Raw genomic sequence first — 23,474 nt, 5'->3', positions numbered from 1 at the left:
TACACGGAGTTTAGAAAAATAGAGGGCTATGGGTAACCCTAGGTAATTTTTAAAGTAAGTACATGTTCAGCATGGTATTGTGGGCTGAAGGGCCTGTATTGTGCTGTAAGTTTTCTATGTTTCTATGTTACATACTTTTCTGGACTAAATAGCTGAATTGTTTTTTATTTAAGCAGTTTAGGTGTCTCTGTCAGTTTTTTGCACAGCTGTCATTTATGTGGAGTCAGGAGAACAGTCTGCCCTTACTCAACTGCATTGAGTGTTAAGTGTAAAAGCTGAAAGAAAAGATAGCCCATGATGCAGTTGGAAGAGCTGCTGTCTCACAGCTCCAGGGATCTTTGCCAAATTCTGACTTCTGGTGCTCTGTGTGTAGAGTTTGCATATTCTTCCTGTGAGCACTTGGATTTCGTCCATATGTATAATTTTCTCCCATGCTGTGTGTTGGGGTGTTAAATAGCTATTATAAATTACCCCTAGAGTTTAGTAAGTAATATAATTGAGGGAGTTCTGAGTAATAAGGTTGGAATAAAGTGGTGTCAATACAAGTGTAGTTAAAGTTAGTACTCAATAGTCAGCATAGATGTGGTGGGCCAAAGAGCTTGCCTTCATGTTGTATAAGAACAGTTATAAGTGAAGAGCATAATCCAAATCCATTTTTAGGTAATCATAGAATCCATAAAGATCACAATAAAGATAATTTTGGAAAGAGATCTTGTATGTTGACACTGTTAGTGCCATAAATACACAGAAGAGGGAAATTGTGATGCCATTCAATATGAAATACTAACGATGGCAGTGGTGTTAAGAAGAACCTCAATGTTACAATTAATGCTACCTGTTTAAATCTTATTATCAGTCAAGTTTTTAACAGTTGGAAGGATGCCTTATTGTGTTTTTTGAAGGAATTTCTGATTATCAAGAGGTTAGGTAGGTTTGGTAGAGGTTAATGTTACAAACATAGAAACATAGAAAATCTACAGCACAATACAGGCCCTTTGGCCCACAATGCTATGCCGAACATGTACTTACTTTAGAAATTACCTAAGCTTACCCATAGCCCTCTATTTTTCTAAGCTCTGTGTACCAGTCCAGGAGTCTCTTAAAAGACCCTATTGTATCCACCTCCGCCATTGATACTGGCAGCCCATTCCACGCACTCACCACTCTCTGCATAAAAAACTTACCCCTGACATCTCCTCCGTACCTACTTCCAAGCACCTTAAATCTGTGCCCTCTCGTATTAGCCATTTCAGCCCTGGGAAAAAGCCTCTGACTGTCCACGCGATCATTCTCTCTCATTATCTTATACACCTCTATCAGGTCACCTCTCATCCTCTGTCGCTCCAAGGAAAAAAGGCCAAGTTCACTCAACCTATTCTCATAAGGCATGCTTCCCAATCCAGGCAACATCCTTGTAAATCTCATCTGCACCCTTTTTTCCACATCCTTCCTGTAGTGAGGTGACCAGAACTGAGCACAATACTCCAAGTGGGGTATGATCAGGGTCCTATATAGCTGTAAATAAGCTGTATACAGTGAATAAGAGACTCAATAATTTATAAAAGTCCTGCTGGAGTAGTGAAGGAGGTGGAAAAGTTGTGTGATGTCAAGGTTTAATTTAAATCCTGTTGTTCTTAGACATGAATGTTTTGGTTATCATTCACCAAGGAAGACAATATGAGAGGGAAAATGAGAGAAGTGGTAAAATAATTAATGTGTGAAGGGAGCAATAATATTCAGTGAGAAGCACTGCACGAGATAATTAAATTCCTGTAAGAAGACTCTATTAGGAAAATGTTATTGTACATTCATTAATTAGATCTTTTGAAGTAGTCAGTTTGACCCTCCATTTTAAAGTTATATCAAACAAACAGTGACTACTGAGTGACAAAGCAGGCTCTTCTGTGTAAATCTTATAGACATGGATTAAAAAAGGTAATGAAAGACATGATTTCATCCAAAACTTGATAATGCTAATCATATCATTCTGCTGACTGGACCATTCCAAAATATAGCAGAATTGGTCTCAATATTTGTGACAGTCTGCCAAGCCCTGTACAAAATTACAATCATATTGGCTCAGTTTTCACCATCTGATAGGACCAGAACAATATTGTCACATGCTGGTAAGTGTAAACTGACTAAGAACTTCAATTTTGCTTTACTGATGTAGGCACCATGCACTGCATTTCCCAAATTTTAGTACCCTGTTGTATTTTTGAGTCTGAGTGCAAGTCTGTTGTTGCAAAACCACTCTACGAGCTGACTGTCTCACTCCTGTACGCACCCTCATGTGAACTTCTGCCAAATACAGTGGTGTCATCAGCAAATTTGTGAATGGCCTTTGAGCTGTGAGTAACCACACAGTAATGAGTGTAGAGAGAGTAGAGCAGTGGTCTAATCACACATCCTTGAAGTGTGTCTGTGATGATTGTCAGCAATCCGATGAGGAAGTCAAGGATCCAGCTGCAGAGGGTGGTATAAAGGCCAGGTTTTGAAGTTTTTAAATTAGTAGTGAGGGATGATGGTGTTAAATACCAAGTTGTAATCAATAAACAGCAGCCTAATGTATTTATTGCTGTTGTCTAGCATCTCCAAGGCTGAGTGGAGAGTCAGTAAAATTATGTCTGTGGTAGACTTGTTGTGGCAGTAAACAAATTGCAGTGGGTCAGGCAGGAGTTAATTCTAGCCATGACCAATCTCTCAAAGCACTTCATCACAGTGGATGTAAGTGCTACCAGATGATAGTACTGAGGCAGCTCACCTTAGGCACTGATATGATTGTTGTCCTTTTGAAGCAGGTGGGAATTTCCAATTGCAGCAGTGAGAGATTAAAGATGTCCTTGAACACTCAGGTAAGTTGGTTGAAACAGGTTTTCAGAGACCTACCAGGTACCATCAGGGTGATGCCTGATGTCTTGCGAGGGTTCACCCTCTTGAAGATGTTCTGATGTTGGCCTCCAAGACAGATATCATAGAATAACCAGATGCTGTGGGGATTGTAATAGTTGTAGTCGTGCTGATACGCAATGAGTGAAAGCAACACACTGAGTCGAGCAGGGTCTGGTTGAACTGTTTACTGTCTCAATCAGCTCGGCTTCCAGGCTGAGCTCTGCCCTGCACTCAGAGCCCTCTCGGCTGCTGCTGGCTGTGGACTCGCCCGCGACTGCTGGAGCCAGTTCGCTTGCTGCGTGGGCGAGCCGCCACATGACCCCCCCCCCCAGAACCGGCGCTAGGAGGTGCAGAGTCCACAGCCTGCACATTGTCAGTTCTTTTAGGTGGCCGGCCTTGTTGTCATGGGGGTGGCACCACAACCGGGCGTTCAAGGTCTAGACGCGCTGGTTTGAGACAGTGAATCGTAAAAGTCTCTTCACGACCACCGATGTTGAGAATGCAGGTCATCCCATTATGGCGCTCCACCTTGTAGGGTCCTTTGTATGGTCGCTGTAGGGGTGGTCTGTGTGCGCCTCGGCAAACGAAAACATACTTGTTCTGTTGTAGGTCCTTGGGCACAAAAGTGGGTGCTATTCCGTGATGGAACGTCGGGACTGGGGCAAGTGTTCCAAGCCGCTCCCGAAGTTTAGTTAGGACCGCGGGGTTGATAGCCAGGCCATAGTCACTTAGGCGGCAGCAGAGCAGGCGTAAATGTGCTAAATATTCCTGGCGGGAGCGGCTGGCAATAAATATGTCATCCAGGTAGATGAACAGAAAGTCCAGCTCTTGCCCTACTGCGTCCATCAGGTGCTGGAACGTCTGCGCCACGTTTTTGAGCCCAAATGGCATCCTGAGGAACTCGAACAGGCCAAAGGGGGTGTGGTGAACTACATATACCTGTCTGGACACGCCCCCCTGCTGACTGCTCCTGTGGCTCCTCTCACGGACCCCAGTATAAAGGCGATTGGGGACTCCGCCCCGGTCTCAGTCTCCAGGATGCAGTGTGGTGGTCAATTGCTGCTTGTTCTTTCTTCCAGCCAATAAAAGCCGATATCTCGCCTCATGTCTCCGAGAGTTATTGATGGTGCATCAGGGGGTAATGAGGGCTGTCTTGGGTACATCGTCTGGGTGGACTGAGATCTGATGATACTCTTGGACCAGGTCAATCATCGAAAAGATGTACGCCCCGTGCAGGTTGGCAGTAAAGACCTGGATGTGCAGTACCGGATAGCGATCGGACGTGGTGGTATCGTTCAGTCTCCTATAGTCGCTGCACGGTCTTCACCCTCCCGCGGACTTGGGCAGCATATGGAGTGGGGAGGCCCATGGGCTGTCGGAACGCCGCACAATCCCCATCTCCTCCATCTTCTTGAATTCCTCTTTTGCAAGGCTGAGCTGTCGGGTGGTAGCCTGCGGGCCTGGGCATGGAGGGGAGGTCCCTGTGTGGGGATGTGGTGCATCATACTGTGCTTGGGGTCTGTTGAGAAAAACTGCGGTGTGATGATAGATGGGAACTCCGATAACACTCTGGTGAACTTGATGTCGGAATACGTGATGGAGTCCAGGTGCGAGGCCGGTAACCTGGCCTCACCGAGGGAGAAAGTCTGGAACATCTTCGCATCGACCAATCGTCGTCCCTTCAAATCCACGAGCAGGCAGTGCGCGTGGAGGAAGTCTGCACCCAGCAATGGCTGTGATACTGTGGCCAGCGTAAATGTCCATGTAAAGCGGCTGGAACCGAACTGCAAGGGGATGGTTCTTGCGCCGTAGGTGCAGATGGTGCTGCTGTTGGCTGCCGTAAGTTCCGGTCCTGTTCTTCTAGTTCAGGTATCATTGCTCGAGGGGGGTAGGACACTGAGTTCCACCCCCGTGTCCACCAGGAATCTACGCCCGGAGTGCTTGTCCCAAACGTAGAGCAAGCTATCACGGTGACCAGCCGCCGCAGCCATCAGTGACGGCTGGTCCTGGCATTTCCCTGGAATGAGCATGGCGGTCGGCAGCGGCGGGCCCCGGAACCCCATCTTTGATGATAAAGACACCAAGACTCAGAAGTGGTGCCGTCCCCTGGTGTGGGTGTTACGTGTTCCACTGCTGGGGTGTGGGAGGGCTGAGCTTTCAGCCGTGCCACAGCACTAATTCCGATGGTGGTTCCGCCATTTTGTTTGGCGTGCCAAAGCACGTCCGTGCGGGCAGCCACCCTGCGCAGGTCTCTGGTCTTCATCTGCTAGCAGGAGGCGGATGTCTTCAGGCATTTGCTCCAAGAAGATCTGTTCAAAAAGGAGGCAAGGCTTATGGCCGTCTGCCAGTGCTAGTATGTTGCTCATTAGGGCTGATCGCGTGTGGTTGCCCAGGCCATCCATATGCAGTAATCGCGTGGCCCGTTCACGGTGGGAGAGGCCAAATGTGTGGATTAACAGGGCCTTGAGTGCTTCGTACCTGTCTGTTGCCGGCGGCTGATGCAGAAAGTCGATAACGCGGCCCACTGTCTCCTGGTCGAGAGCGCCCACCACGTAGTAATACCTGGTGGCGTCTGAGACAATTTACCTGACCTGGAACTGGGCCTCTGCTTGCTCGAACCAGACCAGGGGCTGAGTGGTCCAGAAGGTTGGCAGTTTAAGGGAAACTGCATTCTGCAGAGCCGAGTCATTCATGCTGGGTCCAAATGCTGTTGGACCGTCGGGGTTACCAATGTAGTCGCGCTGATACACAACAAGTGAAAGCAACACACTGAATCGAGCGGGGTCTGGTTAACTGTTTACTGTTTCAATCCGCGCGCGCATAAGTGCCGGCTCCCAGCATCCACTGCTCTTTGCGGGGCGGAAGTGATGTTGACTTCCGGGCCGAGGTCTGCCCTGCTCTCAGAGCCCTCTCGGCTGCTGCTGGCTGTAGACTCGCCCGCAACTGCTGGAGCCAGTTCGCTTGCCGCGTGGGTGAGCCGCCACATAGTATAATTTTATTCTGCCAGTCAAAGCTTGTGGGGAGTGAAGCAACATTGCCACTTATATAGTTATGTTTACCATATAGGAAATAATGGCATGCAAATTGCCTCAGTGTTCTGCATCTGGCTACGTTACTAACTTCCAATGAAATTGTATTTTGAGTTTCACGACAGCCTTCTGTATGTTGTACCTGGATTTCTTGTAGGGTTCTGGCTCACCAGTATTGAATGCCACTGATCTAGCCCTCAGCAGACTGCAAATTGTCTGAATAATCTTTACTTCTGGTTGGGTATTTCTGGTATGTACTTGAAGGCACACACTCACCTATGCAGATCTTTATGAAGTTTGTGACAACTGTGGCATATTAATTTAGATCTAATGATAAATATCTGAATATAGTCCAGTCCACCAATTCAAAGCAGTCCTGTAAGTTTACTTCTGCCTCCCTTGACCATAGCTTCTTGATCCTCACCGCTGGTGCTGCAGTCCTCAGTCACTGCCTATATGCTAGGAGTAGAAGTACAGCCAAGTGATCGGACTTGCCAAAATGTGGGCATGGAATGGCATGGCAAGCATTCTTGATGAATTTTGATGATGAATTCATGTCCCAATTGAAGAAGCTCTACCTTACTTTCCCTCTGTTGTTAACCATCATATTGTCCTGCTCTCAATGACACAACAGAATTGATATCAATGAACATTCAATGTGAAATTTTTAGATAAACCATGACAAATAACATCATTCAAGCGCATTCCATTATTTCCTGAACTCTGAAAGCCTTTCCTTGTTCTAATGACTTTCTCAGTGCTTACCAGTGATTTCGAGAAAGTGCAGACTTTCTTTCAGGATGACCTCATGAAGTTATAGGTTTAGAAGGCCTATCTTTTGACTATATCTTTTTGTCAAAAATAGTTTCAATTTGGAATGGGTAACTGACAGGTTGAGGAAAGGCTCAAGTAATGTTGCAATAGTAATAAGGTAAATGCTTTTACCCTGACAAAAGTTGTCTTTGGGATGGATCTCTTCAATCTGTTTTCACATTGATATATGACTTTGTTTGCTGCAGTGGAAGGTGAGCTAATTGGCCTCAAACATTGATGGATGGTCACGCCTCATATATTAAAATGAATTGCGCACCCCATTAAATATACCTTCAAGCACTTTACAAAACCTCTGTTTGTGCTTAACTATTTCAGGCTCCTCAACATTTCAAACCTCTTTTCCAACAGGCATGCCAGTATGACAGAAATGCTTATTAATTTTCTTCTGTAGGTTTCTCTATTGAATTCCTTGACTCATTGAGTATTTTTATGATTTTACATTCCAAGGAACTGGCTTCATGACCTTTTAAGTATAGATTATCAAACTGCTTAAGTATAGATTAACTGCTGCAAAATATAATGAGCAGGGTTTGAGAGTTTGAAGATGTTCTTACACACTCTGGCCGGTAGGTTGGCACAAGTTTTCAGTAACATGCCAGATACACCATCAGGGTCCAATGCCTTGAAAAAGTTTACCCTCTTGAAGAATGTTCTGATATCCACCTTCAAGACAGATCACAGATGATGCCTGTGAATGTCAAGTTGTTGAACAGTTGTATGATGGTTTATACACAGCCTTTTGGGGGGGAAAACTTCCAGATTCCATAAGGCTTGTTGGAAAAGTACTTGAACCTATATTCAGGACGTTTGAGCAAAATAGAATTCTGCTTCGTTAAATTTCATTTATTGTGCAATGGTGTAATATATTTTACCTTTATTTCTATATAGGGTCAAGCTTTCAGTCTCTGCATCTGCGGATAATTGTCTGTTGACTCTGTATAGATACCTCGCTCTTCACCATGCAGACCAACAAATTGTCCTCAAAACTGGTAGGTATATCTGAAGATATATTTAAATTATATATTTTAAGAGTTAAATAGACATAATATCATTGGATTGTGATTATTTTCCTTTAAATTTGCATAATCTTGAAGGGTAAAAATGAGCCTTCGAAAGGTGATACTAAATTGATCTACATCTGTTGCCAAAAATTTTTGCCATGCACATTGTATTTTCTTGGATTTTATACTCATCTGACTGGTTCACTAAATCAAACACAAAGCATATAAAATATTTATTTCTTATCACATGTCAAATGAATTTTCATAAAACCCTATTGCAGTTACAATAGTGAAAACACATTTCTAAAATAATGTTCCAGATTCTTCAGCAGTGTGTTTATACATGAAGTCACTTGCATTGATATAAAATAGAATTTTTTGCTTCTTTGATATTTGTGAATATTGGACCCCACACAGTGAAGCAGTGTTTTCAGAAGGAGGCTTAAATTTCCTGATCCACTGCTAGAAGATAGGACAACTCATTGTATTCCATATGTGCTTTCTGTTGTATGCTTTTCTAAATATTCACTCATTCACACCCATTTCTTTGTTGCTGATGTGCTCTAGCCACTATAAACAGCTCTCTCTATGTTGTCTGCTTTTAATCCCTTCCCTTACTGTCTGCTTATCACTTAGCTAATTTTTCAACTTAATTTTCATCACTGTCCCTTCCTACTCAATCTGTATTGAATGGTAGTTGTAGTTGGAGATGAACTTCATTCCAACACCATACCTATGTTAAAATTTCTAAAAGTTTGAAAATACACTATCAACTGGACCAAAGTGAAAAAAAATCAAGAATACTAGTATGGGAAACATACAATATCAAGTCCGGCAACATTTGTGGATTTTATTTAGTGATACAGTGTGGAATAGGCCCTTCCGGCCTTTTGAGCCACATTGCCTCAGCAACCCCACAACCCCAATTAACCATAACTTGATCATGGAACAACTTACAATGACCAGTTAACCTACCCAGTATGTCTTCTGACTGTAGGAAGAAACTGGAGCATGAGGAAAACCCTCACATTCCATGAGGAAGATGTACAGCAACTTCTTACAGAACAGCACTAGAATTGAACTCTGAACTCCAGAATGCCCTGACCTGTAATAGTGTTATCCTAACTGCTATGCTACCGTGATAGAATATAGGAGGCAAAGTTTCAGGAATGGGCACTTGTTTCAAAATGGATAAAATAAAGCACAGGCATCCTAAATTTAATTACCGGTACTCCTTTTAATCATATTAAACGTGTTAAAGTTTTATTGTTATTATCTGTAAATTAAACTTTAAAGGTTTCATTTGGGAAATCCTGAAAAATAAATTGTTAGTTACTAAAAATCTAGGAGTTAAGTGAAGATTGAAACTGTTTATTGTTATATTTTATTTTTAATAATTCAAACATTTTAGAACAGTGAAATTGCAAATGAAAGGCCACTAAGATATTGAAGAAATATATGTTCTTCTGATTTCACAAATAATGTTTAAGTAGCTCAAAACTGGAATTTAATTATATCCTCTTTCTTCATTTTGTGAATGCAGCTTGATGGAGTTATTAGTTGAAAGCAAATTATCAATGAAGCAATTAGAAGATTGAACTGCAGGGCATTGTTCTACAACCAATAGATATTGGAAACACAGCCAAGAGACCATATGTAAAGTTAATCAGGAGGTGATTAGTTTAGGAAGGAGGGCTTTGTGCAAATCAGGTGAGGTTGGAATGAAAGAAAACAATAGTCTGCAGAGGATGCTGTAGGTTTGATTCTTAATTTATTCTGAAACATCATCAAGGCCTAGGGTAGGGATACCGAACCTTTTTTTTTATCCCATGGACCCCAGGTGGGAACTCCTGGCCAAGGGGATAAAGTTGATAACAAACTTTGAGCTTTATTTGGTGCAGGAGATAGTTATTTTAGCCTTCCCCATGTAAGTTGCAGTTCATCAAAGGCTTCTTTTGGCTCTGGTCTTTGAATTTCAATATTATTAGCTTCAAATAATTACTCAGTTTCAGTGAGATTTGTGCCACACGTCCAAGCACTTTCAGCCAGATTTTTCAGAAGTGTCTGTTCTTGTTTAAAATTTTCCCATATTTTACACTAATCAACATTGAAATAAGTAGTTGCTTGGAAATAAACAATTTTCCTGTCTTGTTCTATAGTATGATGAAACCATCTGATCATGCAGTTTTTCATATAAAATGGAAGTTTTGCTATTAGCAGAATAAATATAGAATAAGTGACCATTAACCAACAATCCTTTGTGTTCTTTTTAGAAAATAATTCAAACCATCATCAAAGCACTGGAAAAGTTGTTCTTCAACCGCATTATACCCCTGGAATTTCCTTACAAAGTTCATCTACAGTCAAAGTACCTTCTGTTGCAAGTTCTTATTCTGAACAATCTTCATCAGGTGAACTAATGGTTTACATTTATGTATTGAAATAAAAAGCTAAGTTTGTTCATTTGGCTTGGATTATAACTGAAGGCTATTTTAATAAATTCTAATAGTTTTGATGAAAGAAGACTTCACTGGAGCCAGGATTGAGAGGCAAAATATCAACCTTGTTTCATCAATGGGGGATCATTATGGCAATTCTTATGATTGTATCAGGCATACAAGTTGTAATTAGGCTATTGCAATGCAGATTGTTTGTCACTACAGTGATATTGTACTGTAAGTTTTAGCAGGGTTAGCATTGGAGATTACTGGCATTGAAAATATTCACAGGGATTATAACTTGTCTTTGAGCAGGTCATTAGTAGAAGTTAGAGAGATATTATTGGGATATCCAACTCCTACTAAATTTCCACCTGAGCAAAATGCATATTAGTAAGAGCATGAGGAAAGTTGGAAAAATATGCATCTGGTTGCTTCCTTAGATTAGTAAGAATACCTTCCTGAATATTGGGAATAATGAAATAAACTTACATTGAATGATGATGAATTTTGTCAGTGCAATTTTGATAATGCAAAATGGTGCATTAAGAAAGCTGCTGATATCTATCCAATTTATTAAATATGCAATTTATACATGATATCAAAATCAGGTTTATTTTCACCGAAGTTTATTGTGGTTTATTGTTTTGCAACAGCAGTACAGTGCAAAATATAAAATATTACTATCAGTTACAAAAATAAATACACTGTCAAAAGATAAATAATGAGGTAGTGTTCATGGGTACATTACCATGGCAGAGGATAAAAACGCTGTTCATAAATGTTGAATGTGGGTCTTCTGGCGTATTCTGGATGGCAAGAGTCTCTAATGGTGAATGCTGGCTTTTTGAGGCACTGTTTTTTGAAGATGTCCTCGAAAGAGGGGAGGAATGTGCCCATGATGGAACTGGCTGACTGGCTGATTCTGCAGTCCTCTGTAGCCTCTTGTGTTCCTGTTCTTTGGAGGCTCCGTACCATGCTGTGATTTTTACCAATCACATGCATTCTTAGTTAAAAGTGAAAATTTTTAAATTAAAGCCTTCAGTCTATTCAACCTTCTGAATATTACCATATTCTGAAGTTTACCTAGTGATTGGTTTATGAATGGGACTTTTAGCTTAACGTTGACAGTACAGAAATGCTTTGTTAATAGTCAATATGATCAAAAGAGGCATCAAATGCTAGTGGACATGGTATTCCAGGAAACTATCTTTATGAAAGAAAAGCATTGATCAATGTCCATTTGCTTTGCTATGGTTGCTATTTATGGCTTTCAAGAATCGTAATTAAGGGTCTTTATAATGATTTAAGTGCCTCTATAGTTGGCGTGGTGCACAGTTACAAAGGGTACACCATGAAAATGCTAGACCTGTGTAAGTGAAAGAAGATAAGAGCTGAGAAGGGGACAAAGCTGGTTACATAAACGACAAGCACCAAGTTATCAAAGGAACCAGTCAGTTCATTGCAAAAAATTAGATATAAATCAAGGGAAGGAAGAAGGAATCACTGAGAAAATGGCATTCATTGTAAGTTCTCCCTATCTTTTGTAGGGTGCAGAGATGAGTGATGAAATTCATGTTTAGTGTCGAAATCACCCACAAAGTTCGTCAAGAGTCACCATAGCATTCAGGAAATTTATGTAATTAATCAATTGGTTTAATGCCGTAGTTTTACAAATGTTTAGAAAAGCAGCACTTTGGTCTACAGTGGTTGGATTTTTGCATTAAGCTGTATATTTTCATACGTGATTGCTCATGAGCGATTTTGATAAAAATAATGTTGAGAATAGATTATTTTGTAGCATATTTTGCCCTTTATTATTTCTTTTTATTGATAGCAACTTTCTGATGCATGACATTACTGTTTACAACTCATAGACTAATATGATAATATTTCTGCCTGGCTTGTGAAAGAATAGTACTGTGGAAATGGCATTAGATTATATATATAGTAATTTATGGTTAACGTAGGTAGTAAAGCAATATTTACTGTTTAAAGTGAACAGTTTCGCAAACTTGAAGTATGATCTCTTTTTGTAGATACCAGTGGAAGTGGAGATTCCAAGTTAGAAATGAAGAGTACAGAAGATGATGTTGATGGTTTAGACAGAAAGAACAATTTAAAGGAACTAATGTTTTCTAGTAACAATGTATTCAGCCAAAAGGTTCTAACTGCTGTACAGATCTGGTTCAGTTTCTTTGGGTGGTCAAATGGAATGCATCCTATTTCAGTTCCAGAGTCACTGAGAAGGCAAGTGCATAAAATCAATCTGTTATAAGCAACTATGATTACCATTTTCAACAGCTTTTTCAAATTTGGAATACCTTTATTTGAACATTGGGAGAGAAAACAAATGGTTTGGCTTGAACACAAGTCACAATCTCAAGATGTTTCAATGTGTTTTGTAATCAACAAAGATTTTGAATGGCAGTTACGTTCCACTGTAAGGAAATGAACTAGCTTATTTGCACAGAGGTTTTTAAAGCACCAATTAATTGACAACATAATCTGTCTGGTGTCTGTTGGAGGTTAAGTTTTGATCAGTCAACATTCTGTTTTTACTTGAATAGTACCAATGGAATTGTGACATCCAAGCGAGAAACAGACCAAAACTATTATTTCATCCAATTTATCCAAAAGGTCACATGTTAAATAATTCATGAAGGTATCACAAGTGTTATTAAATCATATCCATAATCATTTGAGTTAGAGATGAAAGTGATATCATTCATCCAAAGTTTCCTCAAGATGTCAGACATGAGCACATATTATATAAATGAAACATTTTTTGTTGTAAAGAATCATATAGGTGTCTGTACATCATTAAGTCACCAGCTGGAAATGGTAACTAAAGGCTGTTGATTCAAGGCTTATGTTAACTGAATCTAGCTCCGTGAGTTCTGCTAAAACAGTGTGTAGTGTGCATGAAGTATTGTTTTCACTATTGTGGACTTTGGAGAATGATGGATACCTGTGAGACAAGGTCAATAGTGTAGCTTTATATCTAAAGAGTTAAATAAATTTAATGATCCTGGTTTATGCTTAGTACTAACCTCTGCAGAATGAGGTATGCAGGATAACTTGGACTTGTGAAATGAATATTTTCTGCTAATTGGGAATTTCAGGACATTTCCTCTATCCTAGATAAATATAAGTTCAGGAGGTTTCATTAGGTGCAGCAGCTTGAATTCTGGGTTGTGGAAATCAGGCAAATCTGACATTGGTATAGTTCAGCCATGAGACAGGGTTTTGTGGAGAGTCTGTTTCAGAAGATAGTCACCTTGCAGTTAGAGAAATATTTAAGTACCGGTAAGCCAGCCAGAATAAACCTTCTCTCAACAAATATTTACTGAGTGAGTGCCTCTGATTAATCTGTCCCTTTGAAAATGAAGGTTTATGTTGCCTCATGGAATAGACACAATATCTTACCCTGCATTGAAATGTAAGTAACTGGTCTGTAACAGCTTGACTTATTCCAACCTTCCTTTGTTAATCATTGTTTGGAATGTAAGAGAAGAGAGTTTATGCAACAACACTAGGTCAGATCTCATTTCAAACCAGGAAAGATGTGATTTCACTGGAGAAGATGTAGAGAGAATTTATGAATATTCTGCTGGGATTGGAACAAAGTAGTGATAAAGAAAACTAGCATTTTCTTCATGGACACGTTGAGGCTCTGAGGCAGAGGAAATAGGAAAGACTTTTTTCCTTTAGCAATGGGGGTCATTAAACAAGGGCCATTGATTTAAAGTTGTTAGTAGAATAATTAGATGAGAGTTATGATAGAATGTTTTCATCAGCTATGGTAGGGATCTGGAACTATCTGCTTGAAAAATGTACAGAGGAAGAAACAGATAAATTTGTTTACTATTATCACATGTACCAAGGTGCAGTGAATATGTGTTTTGCGTATCATTCATACAGATCAATTTATTATAACAGCACATTGAGATAGTACATGGTAAAACAATAACAGAGTGCAGAATAATGTGTTACAGTTGCAGAGGAAATGCATTGCAGGTAGACAATGTGCAGGTCATAACGAGGTAGATTGTGAGGTCAACAGTTAATCCTTCCTGTAGTCCAACTCATCATCATTAAAGATTCAGCCAACTATGATGATATCATCTATAAACTTGTAGATGGATTTAGAGCAGAATCTGGCCACACAGTAATGAATGAGTCAGGACACAGCCTTGTGGGGCACCTGTTCTGCGGATAAGAAAGGCAGAGGTGTTGCTGCTTATCCCTACTGATTGCAAGAAGTCAAGCATCCAAATGCAAAGGGAGGTGTTGAATCCTAGGTCAACAAATCAATAAATTTAGAAGAGAGTTTGCTTTGAATTATAGCATTGAAAGTGGAGCTGTAGTTAATAAACAATAGTCATTACACACATTTAATTAATACATTGCTGTATCTTTGAAGAACTATGATATGCAAGGCTAAAGAGTAAGTCCAGAAAACTATGTTGTGGTTGGGGAGATCTACTGACATGGATACAATGGGATAATGGTTTCCAATCTTAAACTTCATCCAATTTTATGAAAATTGTCCTTCATTCAGTAGAATTTAGAAAAATGTCATCAACACATACAGGTTTTGACAGCGTAGATGTTAAGAGGCTAGTTCTTCTAGCTTGATCTCCTTGAAGTAGGGATTGTAATCTCAGGACAAGATGTTAGCCATTTAGGACTGGATGCAGAGAAATTTCTTAATGTGGAGATACTTTTCTTGTCAGAAGACTGTGAATTCTTAGCTATTGACTGTACTTAAGCCTAAGATTGGCAGAATTTTGATGTGAGAGGAATCAGAGTATTTATTTATTTAGCGATACAGTGTGGAACAGACTCTTTCGGCCCAACGAGCCACAACGCCCAGCAGCTCACCTATTTAACACTAGCCTAATCACAGGGCAATTAATAATTACCAACCCCCTAATTGGCACATCTTTGGACTGTGGGAGGAAACCAGAACACCCGGAGGAAACCCATGTGGCTCACAGGGAGAACATTCAAATTCCTCACAGATGGCGCCAGAATGGAGCTCTGAACTCCAGAGCATGCTGAGCTGTAATAGTGTTGCACTAACTGCTATGTGACCATGGCACCCAGTGAATAAATCAGGATTATGTGGGCAACTGACACAGGTTCAGTCAATATGTTATTGAATTGTGATCCAGGCTTGAGGGACCTTGTGGCCACCATTATTTGCCTTCCGTTCCTTTGCCTTTAAGTGAATGGCAGGACTCTTCTCTGCACCTTTAGCTGCTGACCCTCATGGAAGATTCGAACACAGCAGTGAAACAGAAAACACCTAAATTTATGTGTGCAACGCAGACTAAATATAGGTTGAAAAAAATATTGTTGAAACCATACAAGAGAGAATGTGAAAGGGTAAAAAGGCAGAGGGAGTGAGAAAAGATTTGAAGACGATCCCAAGGATAAACTTGAAACCACAGAAATATTTGAGGCACTGTAAATAAAACTGAAAGGAAAGAAAAATTCAAGGTGAAACTAGAGAAGACCAAATGTATAATTATCAGATAAAAACCTTTTTTCTCTAATCGTTTAATTATAATGAACAGCTAACATATCCAGTTGGGATGAAGGGTCTCACCTATCTATTTTGCTCCGGAGATGCTGTCTGACCTGCTGCATTCCTTAAGTTCCTCTTTTGTGTGTTGCTAGGGCAAAATTTAAGTTCAGAACTAGAGAAGAACAAATAAAAGTTCTGTTAATAGTGAACTAAGTAAATTACAAAGTGACTGTATATCTAAAGAAAGCATTTTTTCTGAACGCAGCCAAAGGCCATGTGGTAAAGGAAACAAAACAATTTATGATCTGTTAAACCATTTGAGTGGCCAGCAGTTGCTTGGACTGACAGCAAGCCGGTCATTGCCTAGTCACCCTGCGGAATGTACGTTGCAGCTGCATTGGCAATATTCAATACTTCTCGTTTTCCTAAGGTAAAGTGATTATTTTGTATTTTCAAATTAATATGAAGTTGCACTCATATGGTTATTGTAAGAAAACTGAATGGCTGCAACGTAATGCCATTTCTTTTTAGAAGCACTGAATTCAAAACTCTGTAATGAGGTTTTCAAAACTTAAACGTACTCAAATTTGATCATTAGCACATCATTTTCAAGTTTACTATCATTTATATATTCTTATTTATGAAATTCAGACCACCATTGACCATTTCTATGGATTTAATATCTGCACTTTAATTTATAAGAAAATAGTCCTAATGAGGAGTCTGGGCCCGAAATGTCGACAGTTTACTCTTCTCCATAGATGCTGCCTGGCCTGCTGAGTTCCTCCAGCATTTTGTGTGTGTTACAAATATTTTTTTTCCCTAGGTCCTTCTGTTAAACCAGACCCTGCAACATCTTTCCACTGAGTTTATTTGCCTTTTCACATTCAAAACATCTATATATAACAGTACCAAAAATACATCCATCTTTCATTTCTGCTGTTTTCCCCTAATTTATGAAATATCCACTTATTCCAACCATTTGTTTCTGTATTCCTTTACAACAGTGCCACAAAAATATTCAGCAACTGGAATTTTGTAAGATTTCTTCTCTGTGATGTTATATTTTATCTATATTATTAGTCATCCTTATGATTCATTTTCCTTTCACTTGACCTATTCCTTGATGAAATTTCCTTTTCTGGTCTCTTTTGGTCCCCTTTGACCATCTCCATTCACTGTTTGATATATTCATCCATTGTTAAACTCCATGTTATTTTCTGCTCAACCAACTTCTCAATCAATTATTTGCTTTGAATCACATATCCATGCTATGTTTTCTGCATTTTCATAAAAAAGGCAAAATAGTGAAATTTTTCCCAGTTCCATACCTGTTATTTTGGTACTCTAGGGCCAACGTGCTTTTAAATCTTATGTATTATGCTTTTATGTACACTTATTTTCATATTCTGGAAATTGAAGAAAATACAAAGTGTGCAAATTTGTTAAATGAATATGGGGAGTAAGCAGATTATGATGACATCCACTGTGCACCAATGATTTCATATCAACAATGTCTAATTGCATCTCAGTGTTGTACCCCATACCATGTTTTATTTATAAATAGAATTTAACATTTAGCTACAGGGAGGACTTAGTACTCATGCTTTTTGAAATGGCAACACACCTACAAGTTAGCTCCTGACTGATTTGTGTATAATGTTGTTTATAGTAAGCTAGTCTTAAGTGTTCCAGAGTTTTAAGGATTTCAAGGGGAAACCAGAATGTTGTCTTTCCTTCAAGCTTTTGGCAAATACTGTTGCTTCTGGGCAAAGATACTTCATTTACTATTCATCTCAGTGAGCAGCTGTTCAGGGAGAATGAAAGAACAGACAGAGAGAAATAAAACATGTTTGAAGAATTAGGAGAGGAATCACAGTTTGAAATGCTATTCTCAAAGAATGCTCAGAAGCCATATTTCCAATATATGCATCAGCAAAGAATTTTTGAGACACCTTTGAATCACTAGAGGCTCTTAATGAAAATTGCAAACTCTGCTCTGGGGCCAATGTGACAAATGTGGATAGTTTCTAATGCCGTGCCATCTCTAATAGAAAGCCACATTTAGCTTTGGAGTAACTTTTCATATCTTTGATACCACAATGTAACTTCTCATAAAGAAGTGCTGAAAGCAAAGCAAGTAGCTTGAACTGAGACTTGCCACTCAGTTCACTGAATTGTTCACTGTGGTGATTCAATGAGACAATCAGTATCCCAATTAGTGTTGGCTAGACACTGAATTCATAATAATTGAATGTGCAGACTCCAAAGGGTTGAATGCACACATATTGTTATACATTGCCTCCTTAATATCTTTCATACTCTTTCAAGTGAGACTGTTATACACTGGTGTAGACGATTCCCCCTGATTGCAGGAAAAATGCAATAGTCAGATTTGCAGCTTTTATTCTATTTCTAAAATTATGTTTCATTGTATCATGTTTAGCCAAATAAATTTTCAGATTTCTTGCAACTTTTCTGATGCTCTCAGTTCAAAGATCTGCATCTTCTCTCAGTCTTTTTTTCTCTGAGATCCAAATTCATTGTTCATAATCCTTGACTTCGCATCAGTGATGAACATATTTCTGATAATGTCAATTCTCTGCTGATAATTTGCATGGTGTGCAGATGCAGTCATAGCTCATTTGGCAAAGTAGGGTGAGTTATAACAGGCAAAATTCACACTTGTTAAGTAACGGGTAAATCAAACAAGAAAGAATATTATTACCTCACCCCTTATCAATTTATTATTTGTCAAAGCAGCACCAGTGCCAGTGCCCAGCTTTCATCCCTTAGAGCAGGGGTTCCCAACCTGGGGTCCACAGATCCTCTGATTAATGGTAGGGATCCATGGCATAAAAAAGGTTCAAAACTCCATGCCTTAGAGGTAATCTTTCTCCAGAAATTTAAAAATATTCATATCAATACTGTGTCTACAATGATAGGGCAATAGTTTAGTATTCTGTAAGGAATACCACAATAAACAACACTCAAGTGGTGCTTGCACCTTTGGTGGAACAAGTACAGTTCTCACATTCAAGAGTTAGAAGTGTTTGTATCTCAGAGGAAAACTTGGAAGTAATAGTAGTTACTGAGTTATGCTGTCAAAGTAAACTTGTCAAATTCTTGCCTTACATCTTTTAGATAGCATATAATGCCTCGGATCACAAGATCACAAGACAAAGGAGCAGAAGTACCATTGAGTCTGCTCCGCCACTCCACCCTGAGCTAAACTATTCTCCCATCTAGTTCCAAACAATGAGGATGGGGATGCTAAATTTATTGCAAGAAGTACAAACTTTTTAGCTAAACATAGTCCTTTTAAAAACATGACTTCTGAGTTTTCTCTCTGAATCACAAACATTTCTGACATTAATCTGTTCTCATTTTCCTTCATAGTTGTTGAGTCAAATCAATCATTTCCCTATCTTGATGCCATTATAAGAACTGAAGAGATATCTGTCACTACAAAATGCAACCCATCAACACCTCCTCAGGCCAAATAGAAGTAGTATATCATGTAATGCTTCCCAGATATTGTCCAGATCTCAAGAACAAATTAAAAACAAATCCTACGGGTGCAGTAGTTTAAAATTGACTTCATATGATTAACTCTGCAGTTTTGATTGATGATAGTTGCAATAGGTATATTTATTTGATCTGTGAACCCAAGAAAACTGATAATTTTCTGAAACACATACAAATGCTGGATGAACTCAGTAAACCAGGCAGCATCTATGGAAAAGAGTAAATAGTTAATGTTTCGGGCCAAGACCATCGGTTCTTCCAGTATTTGTGTGTTGCTTTGGATTTCCAGCATTTGTAGATTTTCTCGTGTTTGTGATAATTTATTGTATTGGAGATTTTCCCTTTGCAACTTTTAGTCTTTTATCTATAATGCATTCATGTATAGCCTATTTGATTGGTTCTGAATTCAAGTTAAAGAATCCTTTTGGTTATTCAACTTTAAATCTTGAATATAGCTACATTTTCTAACTGTTGAATATGAAAATCAATTATGATGCCACAGGAGCAGAAGTTGTCCAAAATATTATATTGTTTGTCCAGAAAACTGTGAAACATAATTTATGAATTCAGTCCCTGGGTATAATTAACATGTTCCTTCCTGTTTTAATTTTGTCTTATTTCAGAGCTCAAGGAGCTTGCCTTGCTCACGTGAAACCAGAGTTCTTATTGGAGCCGGAACAGTTTAAACAATGGTATCAATTACAGGTATGAATCTTATTACTCAAACATATGTTAAATTTCTGAGGAACATTTTGTTCCACCTCAGAGAATTTTTATTCATGCTGTAAAACAAGCAGTTGGACAACTCTTCATCCAAAGAGAATATTTGACTTCCTGATTCTTGGTAGTGTGGTATTATGAAAGGTTAATATTTCCCCTTAATTATATAGCTTCCTTGAATATTGAGCACTGATGCACAATTGGCACACTAAATATCGTATATTTTAATGGCATGTATCAGTTATACAAATACTCTCACCTATTATTAATTGTTATCAGTCAATTTATATACCTTTAGTGGTACATTGCATTTAGCACTCTTATTTCTTAAAAGATGTAATAATCACAAATTTTAGACTAACACAAAGACATAACACAATCTTAAACATTGATGAATTTTACTACACATTTAACCCGATTCTACACATTCACCTACCTAACATTTTGAGCACCCACTCTAAATCTGAATTCAGATATCACATTTATTTGTTCTCTGTAAAGAGAGTTAAATCATGTGGTGCTGAAAAACAAGTGCCGTGTTAGTGATTAACCCATAGCCACCCAAGCTGGTGCAGGCAGTATGCAATTCAAGTTCTGCTCCACAGTAATATGATCATGGGATGACCAAACCCTTAATTATTCTGTGCAGAGTACTATGGGCTATTATGAAGTTTAGTGATTTGGTCAATTGTATTGTGTGTTGCACCGTGGCTTTCAGTGCAAGCATAGTGTCATTGTGTGTGCGAGTTGTAGAGTGAAATCAGAAATTCGGTGAAAAGTGATAGACATGGATGCTTGGAATCCTCAGGCTGCATAGATGTTGCGTATTGTTAAATGTTGCATATTTGTCAGAATTATGCTTGGTATATATGAAGACACCAACTTGGCATTCTGGAATGCATGTCTTCCAGTGCTGGCACATGAGTTGATACCAAACGCTATTAAAGTAATACACTTGCAAGCTAAAGTATTGTGTACCAATGGGATGCTTCCAATCAGCTTATTTCTTGCCAAGGAGAAAGAGATATATTCAGCTCTCTTGGAATAGGGAGCACAACACACTGTTCCTAATGTAGCAGTGCACAGCAAGCTGGGTTAGGTTACAGATCTATCCAGGTCTTTCCTGGAGGAAGCCTGAGATGCAGAAGATCAAGTGTTGGTTGAATTGTGATCATATTTCATATTTCAGTCATGATCTCTATAATATTATCTACTGAGGTAGTCATAAAAGATTTCTGCTGGAAGATCCCACATGGATTAGTTTTTCTGCTGAGAAGCCATTTACCCTTCTGCTCCTCCCTCTTCTTGAAAACAGTGTTATTTAGTACAGTATAGTTTCTACTTGTCATCATACTTGATAAAGAGGAATGATCGTTGAGGCATCTAACTTTAACTAATGAATTTTGTGAAACCTTGAACTCAACATAAGTCCTTCATCTTCTGGGCTAACACTCCATATAAATGTTATTATTCTCTAGAAATCAGCAGCATTCTTAATTTCCAGGTAATGATGAATCTTTCCAAATATTTAGGTGGGTGGTCCTTCCTTTTCCTGTTTGTTTGGTTTTCCATGTTTGTCAAACACGTTAACTGCATTAGGAGATCAATGTGATAAGACTGTTATTAAAACAGCAAAATTTGTAATTGATGTCATCATCTACCTGCACTGCAGTGTTCTGTGAAGCAGCAACTCTTGATGTCTCAGTTTGATTTCCAATATAGTAATTTGTGCAACTCACACCTTCAATGTGCAGATTACTTTACTTGTCAAATTGGGACACAACTGGGCATCTGTAACACGTAATCAATAGACACCGAACAGCCATACATTACAAATTATTCAGTTAAGTTTATCAGTTCTGATTTATTTACATTTAAAGGACTCTTAGAATTAACTGTTAAATGAGGGCACTTGGTATGGAAAACTTGAAGAAGAGTTGATAAAACAGTAATTCTAGATTATCAAGTTCTTTAAAATTCAGCTGTGATACACAACTGATCTACGGGTATTCATACAGGAGAAGTGTAGGTCTCTGATGTAGTTTTTGATTGCCATTTAGTTGTACATATAATTGAAACAAATTTGTTTGATTATTTTTAACAACTTTCATGGAACTTTTTATTTATCCTAAAGTACAGTTAGAAGAGGAAAGATAAATCACTCTATTTGTTATATATTTGGAGTAATAATGCTATTTGGACATTGAGGCATTTGTCAAATGTCCTACTCCCATGTTGCATTAAATGTAGCAAAAGTTTTGGAAAAATGAAGCACCAACACAGTTTTGAATATCAATAACAATGTCATTTGTTTCTGTTGCAAAAGAGACTAGTATCAATAAAGGAGAAAACTCTGCAGAGAAGGTTATTTTGATCAGATTGTAGCGATGTGCTACATGCAGCGCTGAAATAATGACACGGAGTTGGTGAGCTGCAGTTGCGAAAGACGTTTATTCAAACTTCGCAGCTTCGCTTTAAAGCCTTCCTGATCCCGCCCTCCCCGGGCGGGAATACTGTAGGGAATACTGTAGCAAATTCACAGTCCCGTCCCGCGCGCGGGCTTTTCCCCTTGCTGGTGAAGCAGGCTTGGCGCCCTCTTTGGGACCGGCCTCAATGCCGGCGCGCGCCACTTTGTGAGCCGGTTCGAGTGCGCTGGGAAGTGGGTCGCCACAAGATTGTCTTTTTAAAAAAATCCTATTGTAGAGATATTACTACGATTGGAACTGCAGATCATAGCCTTTGGTTGATTTCAGGTTTTTGGTTTATTCCTGAAAATGCTTCTTGTTATGAATGGGAGAAAATACGTTTGTAATGCTACTTTAAATTAGTTTTAGAATAAATAATACATAATAGCATAATAGTGGTTGTATATGATTACCTGTTTTTGTCCATATTTCTTAAAACACTGATAGCTAGATTAAATCCATCATTCAACATTGCAGTAATGTATGGATTTGTACTTTAAAAGTACCTCTAAAATAACATGGCATCAAAATTATGTCACCTTCTCAGCATTGTTTTCAGAACCCCGAAAGTGCTGACATTTTTGAACTGGATGATAGCGTCTTTGAATCAATAAGCAAATGTTCATGGTGTGATGTGTTGCTTCAAATTTACAAGGTAAAATGATTCAAATACATCATAGTTGTTTATACATGCAAAATTTAACATATTGAATTTTCTAATAATAAAACAGATCAGCACATTAACATCTTTTAATTGTTCAGTTGAATGAATGACCTTTTGTATGTTTAGAACAGGCATTATGGCTTTATTTAAAGGTAATAGCCTTTCTACAAATTCTAGACAATATTATTTGCATATGATATTATCAAATAAGGTTAAAGGTAATTGAATTCAGTTGATAGACTAAGTATCTACATTAATTTCTCTGGAAACACCTATATGCTTCATTATTTGAAATGTTGGAGCATTTTCTTTAGATGTTTTGCTGAAGTTTGTGAAAAGAAATAGGTTAAAGTGGTTAGCAGCAGAA

General features: G+C 38.8%; 1 protein-coding gene across 1 annotated transcript in view; it reads left to right on the top strand.

The window, feature by feature from the left end:
* LOC140727211 (cilia- and flagella-associated protein 47-like) overlaps positions 1-23,474 on the top strand; it is a 596,979-nt gene that overhangs the window by 194,403 nt on the left and 379,102 nt on the right. The window contains exons 25-30 of the mRNA XM_073044476.1: positions 7,644-7,744; positions 10,030-10,167; positions 12,234-12,444; positions 15,996-16,160; positions 19,882-19,963; positions 22,991-23,098. Coding sequence (XP_072900577.1) covers positions 7,644-7,744; positions 10,030-10,167; positions 12,234-12,444; positions 15,996-16,160; positions 19,882-19,963; positions 22,991-23,098 — 805 coding nt within the window. The remainder of the gene's footprint in view (positions 1-7,643; positions 7,745-10,029; positions 10,168-12,233; positions 12,445-15,995; positions 16,161-19,881; positions 19,964-22,990; positions 23,099-23,474) is intronic.

Source organism: Hemitrygon akajei, chromosome 5 (assembly GCF_048418815.1).
Source record: "Hemitrygon akajei chromosome 5, sHemAka1.3, whole genome shotgun sequence".
Classification (NCBI taxonomy): domain Eukaryota; kingdom Metazoa; phylum Chordata; class Chondrichthyes; order Myliobatiformes; family Dasyatidae; genus Hemitrygon; species Hemitrygon akajei.
Note: the sequence above shows the minus strand (reverse complement) of the source record. Positions and strands in the feature narration are given on the sequence as shown.